This window comes from Wyeomyia smithii, chromosome 1 (genome assembly GCF_029784165.1).
Source record: "Wyeomyia smithii strain HCP4-BCI-WySm-NY-G18 chromosome 1, ASM2978416v1, whole genome shotgun sequence".
Classification (NCBI taxonomy): Eukaryota; Metazoa; Arthropoda; class Insecta; order Diptera; family Culicidae; genus Wyeomyia; species Wyeomyia smithii.
Window position 1 is genome coordinate 79,226,853 of NC_073694.1, and position 19,189 is coordinate 79,246,041.

The 19,189-nt window shown below is 38.6% G+C and overlaps 1 protein-coding gene across 1 annotated transcript; it reads right to left on the reverse strand.

Moving 5' to 3' along the window:
• Positions 1-9,002: 9,002 nt before the first annotated feature.
• LOC129733850 (uncharacterized) lies at positions 9,003-10,669 on the reverse strand. Its single transcript, XM_055695395.1, has 2 exons — positions 10,557-10,669; positions 9,003-10,044 (listed from the first exon to the last, which is right to left on the reverse strand). The coding sequence occupies exons 1-2, from the start codon at positions 10,557-10,559 to the stop codon at positions 9,340-9,342; spliced, it is 708 nt and encodes a 235-aa protein (XP_055551370.1). The 5' UTR covers positions 10,560-10,669; the 3' UTR covers positions 9,003-9,339.
• Positions 10,670-19,189: the final 8,520 nt, after the last annotated feature.

Sequence of the window (19,189 nt, forward strand, 5' to 3'; positions counted from 1 at the left end):
GAGCAGCAAATTGAGAAGAGTAGTCCAATTGCGTCAGCGACACCTATGATCGATGAATACGGTGTTCTGCGAGTAGGTGGGCGAATGGAGAATGCTGATTGCATTTCGTTTGAGGTAAAATATCCCGGAATATTACCAAAAAATCACAGAGTGACAAAACTGTTGTTGGATTGGTATCATCGGAAATACTGCCACGCCAACGAAGAAACTATAGCGAATGAGATTAAACAGAAGTTTTACATCCCTAGGCTCAGAGTAATGATTAAACTGGCTAAACCTAAATTAATCCACCTAGCGGTCAGACCAAGCCTTTCTCATTCGTACTCATTATTTAACACTTCATTTTAGAAAAAATACCCCTTGATAATATTTGGTGGATTTATTTATCACTCTAAAATAACAAATCTTTAGTAGCAGTGAAACCATACCGAAAATTTAAAACATAATCTTCAAACATATATTAACATACATTAACACATGCGAATAACATGAAATAAATATATTTCAAATATATGACGCGAAATTTTTTTTTTGATCGTGGTATAATCGAAAAGTAACTGTACTCATATATAGGTTGGTCTCGTGCTCATCTTCCAACCAGAACAGACGCATGTGCTTCCAACCGCGAGAACAATAGACATTCGATACCCTTTGTTCAATCGAGTTTGCCGTACGTTGTACTTTTGCTGATTCGCAGTGTTTTTTTCTCGTCGCGTGAATAATGGAAACTAATAACGCTATTCCAAAAATGCGTGAGGACACGGTTTGTGTTGATTTCCGTGTTTGCCCAATACGGCCTCCAATTCAAGAGGTGGAAAAACTCCTCAGAGACCGCATGAAACTGGACTTTAGTTTGTGTAAGGCGATACAGATGCACCACGTGCGGCATTGCGTCCTTATAACCTTTCACGAGGGCCGTGAGATAGCTGAACAATTCGTTAAGCAAAACAGTTCCAACACGCGATTTGCCATGAGCAGAAGCGTTACACTATCCCAGTGCACATAGAAGATGATGCAATTGAAGTACGGGTACACGATCTGCCTATCCAGGTAGAATCGAATGCGATCTGCACGCATATGCAGGCATACGGAGAAGTCGTATCCATTAGACACGACAAATGGAAAAAAATTTTCGGCGGTGTGTATAGCGGCGTACGCATCTTGCGAATGCGCTTGCATCGACCGGTTCCCAGCTACATAAAATTTGAGCTGGGAAATTTTTCGGAACCCCTTATGAGCCGCGTTTCGTACAATAACCAAAAAGCAACATGCCAAAACTGCACTAAGGAAGTGCATTTCGGAATGTCTTGCACTGAAGCAGCGAAGCGCAATGCTTCACCACCAGCCGAGATGCACCCAAACACCACCGCCGTTCAACAACCCGGTACAAACAGTCAAGCTGAGACTTCAACCCCCAAATCGGTAGCAGAGACAACAGCAAAGACACGAGCAACAACGGACGCAGTAGAAGCAGCACCATCTCTTTCAACTAGAGCAAACACGTTACCAGCGCCCGAAGAGTTCACTATCGTAGCGAAAAAAAACAGGCAAGAAGCAGAAGACAAGTGATCACGAGCAATCCCTAAAGCAGAACGTTTCGGACAGCAGCGAAGATAAGATGAGCATGGACTCGGAGGCCCCACTTTCGAAGGAGGCAAGGACAGAGGTTACCTCGCCACCACGGAAGAAAATAATTGCTCGCGCCAGCAAACAGCAGCAGTAGTTCTTTTGTTTTTTTTTGTATCTGGCACTGTAAAACTGAACGGTACTGTGCCGTGTCAAATATGTAGATTCGATATATCATTCGTTAAAATATAATTTTTGCTTCGATTGTTTATAATGAGATTTTTTTTTCTATATCGAATATGACTTGCTTTTCATAACTTTTGAACCACGTGTACAAACATAATAATTCGTCAGTTAACCATTAACTAGCCCGTTCATCTGAAATCAGTATTGTTCAATTCGGTTGTGTAGTTTCTTAGATAATGAAGTTTCGTGATTTTCACATTTTTATTCATTACAGACCATGTTAAAGTCCGATTACAGTAAAATTCAACAGGGTGTTATGAGGAAGCTAGACCTTTCATTTGACACTAATTTTCTGGAAATCGGTTTAACATTCTCTGAGAAAAGTGAGTGAGTTTGAGTAGTCTTCGGAATATTTTTTTCTTTTAATAGCTGGGTTTAACATTTTAAAACACAACAGGCAAAGTAATAGTTCGATTGCAGAAAAAATCAATAGGGTATCATGGGGCAACTGTACCTTCAATATGACACTGATTTTATGAATGGCATCTAGCTGAGAAACATGAGTGAGATTCAATAGTCTTCAGAACACGCTTCTGTCCATAGCTTTTTAACTACAAGTTCAATCTTTATAAAATTCAAAAGTTAAGGGTTTTTAGGTAGCCCGTTTATTCATTTTGTTCAAATCGGTTGTGTAGTTTCTGAGAAAATGAAGTTTCATAATTTTTACATTTTTCAATAGAGACTTATGAGGCAACTAGAACTTTCATTTGCATTATTAGTTTCATGAAAAGCGGTCTGGTCATCTCTGAGCAAATCGAGTGAGATTGGGAGAGCGTTACATACATACATTAGACTGGGACACGGTTATATGGGAAAAAAGCGATGGTGTTATTTTTTCGCTCTCATGCACTTTTCGTGTTCCTTATGAGACCCATAACAACTGTGTAACTTTTCAGATCGATCGGTGAAACACCGATGCGACCGATTTTTAAAGCTTTTATACGGTTTTATATGGGAAAAAGCACTTTTTCAAACTTTTTCTATAGAGATGTCCAGTTGGCTCCTAAAAATATATCAATACATGATATAAGAAATTTTCCTGGGAAACACTCTTCTGAAGACCGCAAGGCGCTACCTTGCTTGTGAAAACAGATATTCACCCCAGACTGATTGAATATCTGACGAACGGCTCACCATTGAATTTTACTAGCAATACTGCTGCAGCATGCTGCTGTTGCAAATTCAACCATGTGATGAGAAATGATATCGCTTAAATTTATCTTGGAGGCTTCTCCGCAGATACTATGAGCAAAAAACACACTTTGAAAATTAATTCCACGCGAAATTATTTCTCATACTTAAACAAATTGCAAAAGCAGCATGCTGTAGCAGTGTTGCTGGAAATTTTTAATGGTGAGCCGTCCGTCAGACATTCAATCAGTTTGGGGTGAATAGCTATTTCTACAATCAATAAACAATCTACAATAAAATCGTATGGAGATGAAGATTGACCATCGTCCAAATCCTCCGACGGTTCGTTCTGATGTGATACTGGTTCAATCGTGTGTCCAGGAACCCTTTTCAAGTGTGTGACGTTGCGTCTGAGTTCCGTACTCGATAATGTCGAGCGAATGATTACATCCGATCCTGTTTTCTTTACTACCTGGAATTCTTCGGGCGAATAGTCGGCTTGCAGCTTATGATCTCTCCTCATCCTTTTTACGAAGACTCGATCACCTTCACGAATTTCACTGTATTCTGCCCGGCTTTTCATGTCTGTGTACTCCTTCCCCTTCTGTTTTCGAAGTTTGTCGAAATCCCTCACCGCTTCATCATCGGCATGAACGGGAACACGAGGTAGTTTGGTCTTAACGCGTCTGCCAAACATCAACATAGATGGCGCTTGTCCGGTGACCGAATGATTTGTCGCGTGATAGATCAGCAAGTAGTTGTAAAGTTCTTCCCTCCAATTTTTGCCAAGCTCCTGGGTGATTCGTAATCGTTTAAGAATAGAACGATTCTGTCGCTCTACTTGTCCGTTCATCTGCGGCCAATATGGAATGGTGTTAACCAGATGTATGTCGCGTGTCGTGCAATAATCCCTGAACTCTTGACTGGCGAATTGAGGACCATTATCCGCCTTGATCAGAGTCGGAATCCCGAAGCAGCTAAATATCATTCGTAGACTGTCAATCGTATTCTGCGTATCAATACACGTCATCTCGCATACTTCTAAAAATCGACTATAACAATCGACTACAACGAGTAGATATTGTCCCTCCGGAAGCGGTCCTAGGTAATCAATGGCTATGTCTTCCCATGGTCCGGTAGGAAGTTCCTTACGAACGAGTGGCTCGGGAACATTGGGAGCTGACACTAAAGTACATCCTCTGCAACCTGCCACGAACGATTCCACATTCGCGTCTGGCTTCGGCCACCATACCGACGTACGTAGATGCGACTTCATCATATTCACGCCAGGATCACCATCATGGGCTGTGTCAAGAACGCGTTGGCGTAAAGTAGTTGGCACCACTATGCGATCTCCTCGCAGGAGTACTCCTCCAACGTTGCAGAGCTCTACAGAAACGATACGATATTCAATAGGTAGTAAATCTAAGCAATCATTTTCCAAGCAATTGAGAACATTTGAAATTTCTTCATCATCTCGTGAAGCTTCCGCTAATTCGGACCACGAAACTGCGACAGTTGAGGCACTCACAGTAGCGATATGTTTGACAATGATTTCTTCTGCAGAATCAAAGGCTCAGCAGCTGTATTCGAAAGTCGCGAGAGGGCATCAGCCGCATTTTCATCCCCACGAATATGGACAACATCGTAATCAAAACATTGTAGCCTCAGGACCCATCTTTCTATTCTGGGGCATGGGCGCGACCTAGGAGTAAACAAATATGAAAGAGCCTTACAATCTGTTACTAGATCAAACTTTTGACGTAGGACTACGTCTAACCGCACTATATCGAGATACATTCTGCGGAAACTAAAACCAAGGTGTAACGTTGGAATGAAAGATTTCAAACGGTAATGCTGGTGTAACCACATAATGGATTACAATAATCAATATGTCGTTGGATTGATAAAATGATGGACAATTTTGTGATTCCTCAGTTATCATTATCATTTCATTGTTTAACAGTGAAAATTTAATAAAAGTTTCAAGGTCGAATTTTTACGAACAATATACCAATCACATGCGAGCACCTCTGGCACAGACTTCATGAATAGACACCAACTGGTTGCTGTGATATCCCGTATAGCAGTGGCAAAAAAAAATTTGACAGAATCCCCCCGTCCCAATAGGTCAACTAACGTTTGCTTCTATGAGCCTAGACTATATTGATGTCTTGAAGGTGAAGCTTTTTCGGAAAGTTCGTAACCACCTCCACTATCAGACAGTTTCACGTTCTGCTGTCAGAATGTTATTAAAACTGATGTCTTGATGGAAAACATGCTGGCACAGACAACAGTACTGCACCTAGCAATGTATGAATAGAGCGCTGGTTGGTCACTCGTCGTCTATCAGTACAGTAGAACTCGATATCCATTTGTGTGCAACCAAGCCAAGTTAAGACTACATTGCCGTTGTCGACGCACAATGGGGCGTGTTGGGTTAATGCGTAGGTATCGTTTGGCGATCTGGAATACAATCGAATTGCCGTTTAAATTGTCTTCTTCGTCTTTTTGTTTCGTATATGTAGTAGCAAATATCAGAATTCAATATGATTATTCGGGTACCGCAAAATACGCTGCGCCACCGGGGACAGCAAAATTCTGAACGTGTCGGTAGAGGCAGATAGCAGAGTATATAAATTAGGTTCATTGTACAGATAATCGCGTTGTTTATTTTTAAACTCTACACTCTGTTTTTCTCATGTCCATTTTAAGTTTTCTGTGAATAACATTTTGGTTCAAAAACTGTAATTTTTTATCGTTATTTTTTCCACGAACTTGTAATTGCAGGAAAATTTTATTATGTGACATCTTTGCCGCTTGGTGATTGGAGAGTGAGCCATAACAACAAATAAATATTGTTTAATTTCTACTAAATCATACTCAATTTAGGTCTGTATAGAAGCTTGCCTTTTCGCGTATCAAAGAAAATTGACTGTATTAGAATGAAAGATATTCATCAATGTTAAGGAGAACATTTTTTCTTTTAAAATAGAGTGCTGCAAATAAATAATTAAAACAGACGCCGTTTGATTTTGCCAAACACGACATGGCAAAATTTGCCAAAAATGAACGGTTCTCTTTTCATAACGTTTTTTCATGGATATTTCCTCCAATGAACTAGTTTTAGTTCAAGTCGTTTGAGGTGTCGCTTGATGAATTAAGGCTGATGACCTAGATACTTGATATTACTACCCGAATAATTAGAGGCTTAGTACTGCTTAGATCATGATCATTATACAATTCAGGGTTGATATTTGTTGACACTCTTGAGTGAAAGTGAAAAAAAGCATCCATAAACGTTATTGTTTTTCAATCCTTTCAGAGTTCTCCCTCTTCGCTTTTTGCATGGAAGTGAACTGTCAAAACACCTCATTATATTTTATGCGATGAAAGCAAGACAACAAAATCAGTTTATCAGTTAACGAAGATTGTCAAGGCATCGGTCAGTGTCAGTGAAAAAGTGTTTCGGTGAGGTTTATTTTGGTTGAGTGGACTGTTTGTTTTTCTTTTTCGCTTTGAAGTGAAGATCATTTGGTTGGATTTGTCGTCAAACTTTATTCCGTAACCGTGAACGATGCGCGCGATCTATTTCATCTGAGTATAACAGCACGTTACTAGGACGAAAATCTAGTGTATCTGAAAGAGTGCTGCGAACATTGGAAGTGAAAATTGAAAATGATTGGCTGTAATTTTCGAAGAATTTTGCTGGGGAAAATGACTTTTATCAGCACTGTTATACATATAACCGGCACATGTTCCGGTCATGTTCCAGGAACCGTTTTACCAATTCCGGTCATTCGCTTTGGCAATATAAAGAACCAAAATACCTTTCTTTTGGAGGATGTTGAGCTTAAATTTGTTGAAATTATCAAGAAGACTAAGAAATGTGTTTAGACATAATCGCTCGTTTTGGCACATGTGTGCCAAAATCGAATCGTGCTAGAAGTAAAACGAGCTCAAATCAAACAGAGCCTCAAAGGGAAATATAAAACTATTGTAGTCCTACGTCAACTACGCGGTCGTATCACGGATACCACCCTCCTACTATTTTCCGAGTAAGTAAAATTGAAACTTCTCAACTGCCCAGACCAATGCTAGTGCCTCCTTTTCGGTCTGACAGTAGCGTTTTTCGGTCTCCGTTAAAGACTTGGAAGCAAAACTGATGACCCTCTGGACTCCGAACTTATCTGTTTGTACCAGCATGGCTCCGAGCCCCGTAGGACTGGCATCCGCAATCACTGCTGTTTGTGATCTTGCATCATAGAACCCTAGCTTTCGCACATTTGCCATGGTACGCCTAATCGTTTGAAATGCCTCTTCGTGGCGCTCTTCCCAAGAAAACCTTGCACCCTCCCTGGTTAGTTCTCGTAACGGTTCATCTTTTGATGCAAGATCCGGAATGTACTGATTAAGATAGTTCGCCAGCCCTAAAAAGCTACGGACTTCGGCATCGTTAGATGGCCGACGAAAAGATAAGATTGCAGCTACTTTTGTGTCCGATGGAGCTATGCCAGTTTGGCTAATTTTATGACCCAGAAATTCAACTTCTTCAGACCTGAACAAACATTTGTCCCAGTTGAGCTGGACTCCCCTATTCTCTAGCCTATCCATAACTTGTTTGAGTCTAGCATTATGCTCCTCCAGGTTTTTTCCTACTACGAAAATATCGTCTAAATACCAATGTGTCCCATAACAACCACATAAGATTTCATCAACCACTTTTTGAAATATTTCTGGTGCGGTGACAAGGCCAAAAGGAAGGCGTTTAAATCTGAACAGGCCTTTCGTAGTTATGAATGTAAGAATATCTCGAGACTCCTCATCAACTAGCACCTGAAGGAAGGAGTCTTTTATGTCTAACTAACTCCAAATGTTGCCACCTCCCAGCCTAGCAAGTATCTGTTCGATGACTGGCATTGGATGATGCTCACGTAGTACCGCTTGGTTCACTCTTCGGAAATCTACACATAGGCGGAGCCCTCCAGTGGCTTTAGCGACCACCACCAATGGAGACACCCACGTTGTTGGACCATTTTTAGGTTCAATAATGTCTCGGTTAAGCATCTCGGCAAGTTTACGGTTTACCTCTGCTTCAAGCGGTATTGGGAGTCGACGGACAGGTTGCACCACGGGTTTAACGTTTGGTTGCATGTGAACATGGACTTCTACATCTTTAATGCAGGCAAAAGGATGCACTGTGTTCACTTGGTTCACATATACTCCCACCTTCAATACCGCAAGCTGTTTCGCAGTTTTGTCGCCGAGTAAACATTTTTGTCCTTTTTCCACAATATAAAATTCAGCGATTGCCGATTCATCATTTATCCGGATCTCTGCTGTGAATTTACCACGGATATTTAAAGGTGTATCGTTACCATATGCAAGGAATGTGCGATCTGACTTTTTGGAAGATGATAAAACTCGAACTTCTGCCCTTTTCAGACGCTCCCAAGCATCCACGGTCAGCATATTGGCATCTGCCCCTGAGTCAACAAGCATTTCTAACTTAACTCCTCCTACAACGAACTCAAGAACGTTGGACTGATTCCCAGAGAAGAACGCGTAGTATACCTTGTTGTCTTCTGTTGATTTATCGCAGGCTTCATCGCTGACTTCTTCGACTGCGCGAATTTTCTTACTGGGGGAAGGACGAGTGTGAGGATCCTCGTGAATGCCTCTGTCTCTACGCGAAAGTTTGCATTTGAATTCAAAGTGCCCAATACGCTTACAAAATCTGCACCGCTTTCCACTTGCAGGACAATCTTCCGAAGATGAGTAGTGACCGGTCTTGCCGCAGTTGAAGCAGACAACATTTGAAAAATCTCTGGCCGGAGGACGTTTGGGGCCGAAGGCTTCCGAGATACCCCTGTTTCTACCGAATCTCTGCGTAAACTTTTCCTTCACCGGATACAATGTCTTCTCACCAACGGTTTTGGACTCAGTTTTCAAATCATTCAACTGAGAATCGACTCCTTCCAGACTATTAGCAATTTCCACGATTTCATCTAACGTACGATCTTTCTGCAACAACCTGCGGCGAAGTTCATTCGATTGACACCCCTCCACTATAACATCCGAGTAAAGGCGCTATATCCTTGGTTTCGAAACCCGAACATAAGGAGGAAATACCTATGTTCCATCCCAGGAGATTGGTCAACAAAGGAGTGTACTTTCTTAGCTTTATCACTCTCAACGAATTAGGCATATTACTTCTTACACACGGATCGGTTGGTACGGATTGTCCCCGATCTTAGATTATATTGTATTATATTGCGCTACACAGTGGGCCTGGCCGTTGACAAGAAAAATGTATGGAAATCATTTTTTAAATGGTTGATATCATTTTCCAGGATCCTTTCAAGTACTGGCTGTGTTAGTGTAGACTAGACTAGACTATAACATATGAAATAAAAATCCGATTGCGAAGGCTTCCGAGATACCCCTGTTTCTTCCGAATCTCTGCGTAAACTTTTCCTTCACCGGATACAATGTCTTCTCACCAACGGTTTTGGACTCAGTTTTCAAATCATTCAACTGAGAATCGACTCCTTCCAGACTATTAGCAATTTCCACGATTTCATCTAACGTACGATCTTTCTGCAACAACCTGCGGCGAAGTTCATTCGATTGACACCCCTCCACTATAACATCCGTAATCATAAGATCCATTAGTACACGCCTTGTCGACTCAGAGTACTTCTCAAACCCGCAATATGCTGCTTGTTGCCGTAGACGAACCATGTAATGAGCAAAACTTTCCTCTGGCAACTGTCTTGTTTGCCGAAGACGATGACGTTCCAATATATCTTGTCTTGTTGGCTGAAAGTAGTTATCCAATGCCGAAATAGCCACATCATAGTACTGCTTCTTGGTTGCAATCACCGGAAAATTGCTTGCCTCCGGAAGGTTGCAAGAAACCTTGTCCAACTGTGGACCTCCCAAGTACAATAGCTTAGCGCGCTTCTTGAACTGGTCATCGATGTCATTCGCTTCGAAATATCGTTCGAGTGAACTTTTCCAATCTCGCCACTCATGGTGGAGTCGAGACTTCGCAATGTCCTCGCAACGGAATTGTTGTACTGGTCTTGAATTGTCCATCTGAAATAAAACATAATAAATTGAATTTTCACCAAATTCGAAACATTTGCCCCATGTATCTTCTTGTTGCCCCTTGCATAATCATTTGCCCCATGCATTATCACAGCTTGCCCCATGCATTATCACAATTTGCCCCATGCATTATCACAATTTGCCCCATGCATCATCATTTGCCCCATGCATCATCATTTGCCCCATGCATTACCATTTGCCCCATGCATTATCATTTGCCCCGTGCATCATCATTTGCCCCATGCATAATCACTAACTCTAAACAGAAACATTCAACTACCTCCCTAAACTCATCATGCAACTTCTGCAAACAACAACCCCTTTCTCTCCTTACAAAAACAACAGAGTGTCATCTTCAAATGCAACTGAAACCAATTTTCAACGCCAAGGTCATGAGCAACGAAAAGCAACTCAACGCATCTTTTAACACCAATACAAATGTTCCAAGTCGGCCATCGCTATGTGTGCTCACTCTCATTTTTTTAGTTCTATTCTCTCACCATGATCAAGTAGAGAAAAAAACGCCAGAGCTCTCACTCAGCCACGCAAATGTACTGGCCGAAACCTCCATCTTATTTTTTTTTAGAACGGATTTTAAAATTAACAATTTAACAACATTTCCCTAATGTATTCTAATTCTAATAGCTCACACTGATTCACCGTCGTCGCCAAGTTGTAGTGAACATGAAACTAGCTTTAAATTACTGTTTTAAATGTACGTTTATTATTATTCCTTACAGACCGTTATTTTCATCGCCCGACCGATATCAACGCTCACTTTCCAATCCCCCTCTTTGTCTCGTTCCCTCTTCTTTCTGCTGAGCAATGTTGCCAGAGCATAAGACCCCTACAGAGAGGGAGAAAGGCGGGTATTTTGGTTTTAGTAATTATCAGCTTTTTGCTGAACAATTCTTTTGTTTCTTTTAAAATGATTATGTTTTCGCACAAATCTGTTACGAAAAGGGTTGGACCGGTAACAAGGCTAGCTGGATGATGTGCGTGGTTTTGCTCTAAATTAGATTTTCGTTAAAAAGTTGTTTTCTTGCCAGAAATATTAGTGTATTTGGTCAAGATTCTTAGTTCAGGTTCTGCTGCTAGATAAGTAGTATTTTTATTCGAAGTGTTTCGAAATGTTTTGTTTTTTGTTTGTGTTAAAACCGTAATTGAGAAAAATTGAAAAAAGTGGGATGGGCCTTTCGTTCATTTGAACCAGCTAACGAAAATGACCAACAGTTTTTTAAGCGCCTCAAAACTGATCGTCCGCTCGAAACCGAACTTAACCAAAACATAACGAGTTTTCATCTTCAATGTGTAAGGAAATTAGTTTTTAAAAAAGTAACTTTTTGAGATATTTAATTTTATGACTTCTCTGGCTTTTGAATAAAATTTTAGCTCCTAAACAAATTTTACATAATTATTCTAAATTTTCAAAGCTCAGCCACTTTGAAACAATAATGTTTATTTCGGCATTTTTTAAATAGACTAAAAATGTTGTATTGTTACTTATACTTATAAGGTTTTTATCGAATTTTCGGGCTTGATGGGAATATTATTATTTTTCCTTTTTCAATAACAAAAAACAATACCACATTCATTTCAGAGAGCGAGTAATGGCGCTATAACCATAAGCTAGAAATGCTAGGACTAGAGTTAATACTCAAGTTCCAACCGTAACAGTGGAAGCGAGTAAAGGCGCTATATCCTTGGTTTTGAAACCCGAACATAAGGAGGAAATACCTATGTTCCATCTCAGGAGATTGGTCAACAAAGGAGTGTACTTTCTTAGCTTTATCACTCTCAACGAATTAGGCATATTACTTCTTACACACGGATCGGTTGGTACAGATTGTCCCCGATCTTAGATTATATTGTATTATATTGCGCTACACAGTAGGCCTGGCCGTTGACAAGAAAAATGTATGGAAATCATTTTTTAAATGGTGGATATCATTTTCTAGGATCCTTTCAAGTACTGGCTGTGTTAGTGTAGACTAGACTAGACTAGAACATATAAACTAAAAATCCGATTACAATATAATTTAATAAGGCTTTATGGGGCAACTAGACCTTTCATTTGAAAATAACTTTTTGAAAATCGGTCCAGTCATCTCTGTGAAAATCGAGTGAGGTTGAAAATTTGCACATACACACACACATACACACATACAGAAAATGCTCAGCTCATGGAATTGAGTCGAGTGATATATGCCATTCGACCGTTTGGAGCACTTTTATACCTTCGGTTTTGCCAGTGATAGTGATACCTTCCTTGAAGAAAGGCAAGAACTAGTGAATGATATAAACTCATCGGAAAACATTTATATTTATAACTTTTGGACAACATGTTTATTCATTGTAACAATCATCGATGGTTTTGAAGACAGCATGTTCATTTGATACCTGTTTTGTTCCAATCGGTTGTATAGTTTCTGAGATAATGAAGTTTCGTGATTTTAACATTTCGTTACATAAAAGACAACGTTACAGTCCGATTATAATAAAATTTAATAGGGTATTATGAGACAACTAGACCTTTTATTTGCAACTTATTTCGTAAAAATCGGCTCAGCCATCTGTGAGAAAAGTGGGTGAGTTCAAGCAGTCTCAGGATAATGTTTCTTTTCATAGCCTGATTTCACATTATTATACTTAACGAACAAAGTTAAAGTCCAATCACAATAAAATTCAATAGGGTCTTATGGGGCAACTAGACCTTCCAAATGACACTAATTTTGTGAAAATCGGTCTTGCCATCTCTGAGAAAAGTGAGTGAGATCAAATAGTCTTCGAAACACGTTTCTTTGTATAACTTTTGAACTACATGTCCAAACACTGAAAAGTTAATTTACAAATGGTTCAAAAAACAAGCCCGTTTTTTTATACCAATTTTGTTCAAATCGATTGTGTAGTTACTGAGATATTGAAGTTTTGTGATTTTCACATTTTGATTAGGGTGGTTTACCGGTAAAACAAAAACCGGTAAAACCGATTTATTTTTCAATACCGAAATACCGGTATTGGAGAGACGAAAAAACCGGTATTTTCGGTATTTTTCTTAAAATGGAAAAAAAAACTTCCCACAATATTCATAAAGTTTTGTTAGGCTAATGAATGCCTCTTACTTAGGTATAATCGTTACAAATCACATGACGATGTATACAGGGTGTAAGGTAGCTCACTTTTAATCAAATCCTTCAAGGGATAGAGGACCCTATTTGATGAAAAAAATTCTACGCATATGGTCAAAATTTAACTACTGCAGAGTTATTCTCTTCTTCTAGTTTTCGGTTATGTTTACCTTTAACGAGGTCTATCACAAGAAGAAAGATAGCTAGCTCAATTCTGTTGGTTTTCTTGAAAAGCTGAGAAAATTTCGTAATCAATAGTGTCTCAAAAATGTCGAATTAGGAAGAACAAGAAGCCTTTAGAAAGGAATAAATATGAAATCAAATGTTTCTGAGAACTTAACAGCAATTTTCTCTCTGAAATGTGTGATAAACATGGAGTTTGTTGTTAACCAAATTAAACATTAATGTCTACTCTACTAGTTGTTCTCTGACACCAAGCACCTAATTCTTTTAGTTTAGATACTATTTCACTTTAAAAGCAATCAGCCGCGCCTTCGTTTAGTGTGGTAGAATTCACAATTTTCTGCTCGTTCAAGGCAAACAAAACCAAAAACTGAAATTAGTGAATAACTCTGCAGTAGTTGACTTTTGACCATATGAGTAGAAGGATTTTTTTCATCAAACATGGTCCTCTATCGCCCCTTGAAGGATTTTAAGTGAGCTCCCCAATATAATAAATACATTTAGACAGAAGCAACATTATACATATTAATTTTCCCTCACCTATTTACCAATTTTTGTTATCTTTTTGTTCGTTCTGCTCGGATTCAGACAATGTGTTTGTGTGTATCGATAATATGTCAAAAAACAAAGACGTAGTCCTACGTCAAAACTTCAATAAAGCATTTATTTTTTAAGTATAACAGCTTATCTCTTCACACACTCATACTCACAGAGGCAACGCGTGTGTAGGTTCAAAACCTACCAGTTTAACTACAAAATATGAGGCAGTAATTACAATTATGTCAGCGAAAAAACGCAAGACATTATTCATTTTGTGCTATTTAAAAGTAAAACTAAAAAAAATATAAATTTGGATTAGAAATTTATTTTTTGTTGAGACAAAGTGTTATAATCAACCAATAAAGATTTTATCCTAAAAATTACTGCTCCTTGAAAAAGTGAAATTTAAATAGCTGTAGCATGGTCAAAGCTTCGTCGCCCGTACCGCAGCGGGCTTTTATTAGCAACTAGCTGAATGTACCCGGCCTCACTCGTGTACAAGTTTCTGCTTTTTCTATTTTAAATATTAATTTCTATTTCAGTTATTTCAAATATTTATTTCTATTTCAGTTACAAACTTGTTCATATGCCACATTTTTCGTTTCTCCATTAGAAGCTAAAGTTAATAAAATAATAATAATAGTAATGAATAATTTGGACGAATTGTTTAAAGAGCATCGAACAGAATAAAGAAGTATTTACCTTCGATTCATTCGGATTCGTAAAAAGTAAATTCTGGTCTGATCGTGATTTCTTTTTTTTATTTCATTCATATATACTCTTCTCAACAGTTTCAAATATTGTTTTTCTACGAAATTTATTGTTGTTCACTAATTTGAAACTAAGTTTTGCGATGTGAAAGAAAATTTAAATAAAAATCTGCATGTTTTTTTTCGTTATTACATTAGTTTCGAAATTATGTTCTTCGTAATCATATCACTAGATTCATTCATTGGAGTTTTTCAAACACTGTTATCCAGTGTTGTATCTGGATCGTATACCACAAGAGATCAAAATAATGGTCGCAAAGGTCCTAATCTTAGAAAAAAATCTGGATCGTAATGAAGCAGAGGTACTCATAAATGCAAAAACATAATCATGCAGCGTCACGTCCATACATAGATGCAACCTGAGACGCTAAGCAAAAAATAAATTTCAAATCCAAATTTATGTAGGTAACGTTTTCGGCAGTGGCTTACTTCGGCAGGTTTTTGCATAAGACTGCGGCAGAAAACCACTACCGAAGACGTTCGACACCCCATATCTTTAATTATTTTTCAGTTTTATTTTTAAATAGTACAGGGAAAATGACTTGCGTTTTTTTTTCGCGGACAATCATCATTACTTCCCCGAACTATGATTTTAAGAACTTTGTAGTTGAAAAAGTAGGTTTAAAGACCACGAGTCACCCCTGGTTTGTATTAATCCGAAAGAAATAAAAATTCCGGTTTTTACCGGTTTTTACCGGTTTCATCGGTTTTTAATTTTATGAATACCGAAATACCGGTTTTTCGAAAAGTCGGTAATACCGACCACCCTAGTTGACTTCTTTTAGAGCTTAGAAACCTAAGCATTTTAAATTACTTGGAAGCTCAGGATCTCATAATATTTGTGTTAATACTGATCACGAGAATACTGAATTGATGATACACAGTCTAAAGAAATATTCATTCCAAAATGATTCTGAATTTTGCTTTGAACAACTATTATGTAGCTCAACTACACGATCCAAATATTGTTATATCCGCAAATGTGAACATTGCCCAAGCCGTTTAGATTTTGAAAACAGTTTTTTCAAAGAACTTGAGGAACGTTGTGTGAGAGAAATACCTGTCGAACAGTCGATTGCAACAGATCGATGTAATATAGAGTAGAGACACTTGTGAAATCAATTGTTGAATTTGTATCTTATTTTTGTGAAAAGTTGAAAATGTTGATAACCCACGATCATATAAAAACTCAACAGTCGACTTACATGAGAGAAGCAAAAAAATAATTTGAAAGATGGTGAAGTTGTTATAGTGTGTGATTTCTCAGAGCACTATGCTTGAGAACCGTTCGCCCAATCGTCTTGTTGTCAAAGTATGAATTGTATATATTTGATCAAATAATGGACAAATTAAGATAAACGTGTATTTTCCTAAATTTTAATAATTTTTCGAGCTTAAATTAGAAATAACTCGAAAACCAATGCCTTTAGAATGGTAACTATCAAGAGCTTTTTGGTGTAAAATAACTCTACGCATCTTTTAAAATCATCAGAATAATTTTTTTTTGAAATGTTTGAATTAGAATTTTTATAAAAAAATCAATCTACCATAAAAATCCTGGACTTTTTTTTTTAAAGTTTCGTTTTAACGTCAAGTTTATTTAAAAAATAATATAAAAAAAATTCAACTCTTTTTTTCAAATTGATATTTAATGTTTATTTTTAATTTTTTTTGTACAAAAAAAATTCTTTTGTACAGTGTATAATTTTTTAATGATACATTTTTGTTCCCTACAACTCATTCTCAGACAGTTTTTCTATACAACCAACGGTTTCTGGACTACAATGTTTCGAATAAAACCTATGCCAAAAGACATACCCCCTTTTAGAATGTAACTCATGGGTGTAAAAAGTCTCTCCATCTGTGAAAAATGCTCAGTTTGCTAAGCCAAATAGGTGTGCAAAGTTTCATTCAAATAAAAAATGGTCGATTAAATTTTCGCGTATTTCCAGGTCATTTGAAATGATTTTGCTCATTTGGCCTTTATAAGAGCCTGTTTCAGCCGAAGCCGCTCATAATAGTTCTAGACAGCGACAACTGCAATCCCTTAGCAGCAGTATTAGCAGTGCGGTGGATACCAGCGATAGCGGATAGCGGCCACAGCTGTGGCGTAGCAATGGATAGCGTATCAGTTGCAGCGGGAGTGTCAACATCGAAAGCAGCTGGGCCAGCTGATGCAGGAGCAGCGTTACCAATGGCAGCGTATACAACTGTGGCATGGCTACGAATAGCGTGACAGTTGCAGCGGGTATAATTGACCATGAAGCATTTATGCAATAATTCAATGAAAACTGCAATTGCAGCAATCGGCCTTTTTCAAGGCTACTGAATCTTTTCGGAAGAGCATAATGAATGGTTAATATAAAACTGCAACTGAGGTTTGATGCTGCTGCAAATGCACAGCAGTGTGATGTTTATTACGATTTGTTGATACTGTGCCTAACAAGCGGTATATACGAAACAAATCCGATTTCAAAATGACTGACACGCAAGCAGCCGGGTTATCTTTCTTGTAAAAGTATTCTACTTCAACCATGCGGTCGTGGCTTTGCACACAACCCTCCTGTGATTTTTTTGAGCGAAATTGGTTGGATTACGCGAAAGCCATCGGAATGAACCGGTGGCCTGCCGATGACAATGCACAAAAAGTGAGCTTCCTTTTGTCGGTAATCGGTGAAAGTGCTCGAAAAAAATATTTTCATTTCGAACTTACCGCGGAAGATCAGGTGAGCCCTGAAGTTGACCATTGCGGATATTACCCTGGTCAAAGCCTAAGACAAGACGTGACAGCTGGCTTCTTATTTTTCTTTTCGTAACGGCCGTCATCCCCGTCGAAATTTTTTTGAACGTTCCATACCGTTGATGCCAGAATGATTATTTTTAACAACTTCTGCAGGTCAATGAAAATAATACAAATTAAAATTGCAATATATAGGCGAATAATTCTCAATTCTTATTTATTATTTTATGTTCAATAAAGCATATTTCTATTATCAATTTTTTTCTTCTCAAGTTTTTTGGTACCCAAATTTTTTCTTTCTAAGTTTCTTGGACTTCAACCGAAATAGTAATAAACGATTAATCAATGCATTTTTAAAGTTATAACAGTGAAATACATTACTCGGTAATATCATGTACCTTGCATACTTTTGCATCATTATTTATGAACAATTATAATAGCTAAATTATGACTCTCCAGCATCACTGCTTTACAGTGAAAAGTAACCTCGTTGTATTTTCTACGTGACGATTGCGTTATCGAATTCAGCCAATCAGCAGCCGGTTCAAATTGGTTGAATGTAACGGTGACCAGCTGTCACGTCTTGTCTTAGGTCGAAGCAATCGATATGTGTCGAGCGGAGGAAATCGCAACGAAACGTGCACTGGAGCTTTCTGTCCCACCACTCGAATCTGAGGTTAACAAGGTGAGTGCGAAATTTTCCAAAGCAAAAAACCTTTTTTGTAAGTTTTGTGGTGACTACTGTGAGGGACAAATTAGAGCTACTAAATATAACGCGGTACAACTTGTTATGAACTAGTATTACATATATTTCTCGCATCACCAAAAGAGGTCCTTTCACTCGTATCGCCTATACGCTTCTTTCCGCTTATTCTCTCTCTCCTGCTTATCCTACTTCTTACTCCAGGGATAGGACACCTGTAATGCGAGGGATAGGATACAAATTATCTTTTGTCAATGCGTGAGACATTTATGTAGACCCTACAACTCTCCCTTGTTTTTATTAAGATTAGCAAGACTCAGTGCGGCACATAGTCAACAAACTTTCTAGGTTCTGTTCGCGTACGCTTTAAACTTGGTGGTGTTTCTTTCAACGGCACTGATTCAGCAGGAGCCTCTTGCGAACCTATTTTGTCTACTTGTGGTAAGTATTCATTACGAGGTTCAACTTTCCCTAATTGATGATTGTTATCAGGCTCAATCCGTTTAAGATCAGCCACATTTCGACGATATTCTTTTCCATCCTCCGTTGAGCGCACCGATGTATCTGCACCAGTCTTCCGAATAACGACGAATTCTTCGTGAGCGAATCTAGAGCTATGTTTATTCTCCTTGCGCTTACGTTTTAATAGCACTCTATCTCCTACGTCAATTTCGCTAGGGCGTGCTCTACGTTTCACATCGGCGGCTACCCGTCCCTTTTTCTTCTGGACTTCATCCTGATCTCGCACATCTTCATCTGTATGACAATTCAACTGAATGCGTGGCAGCTTGGAGCGTATCCGTCGATTAAACATTAACTCGGATGGTGATCGACCTGTTGTAGGATGCGGCGTGGCGTGATAAGATAGCAAATATTGACACAAAACATGTCTCCAATTTTGGCCTAGCTCTTGAGCAATTCTCATTCGTTTTAAAAATAGAGCGGTTTTGTCTTTCGACCTCGCCATTTTGTTGGGGCCAGTAAGGGATAGTGTTAATCAATCTAATATTGAACTCATTGCAGAAGGTTGTAAATTCTTCGCAATTGCAATTGAACTGTGGCCCATTGT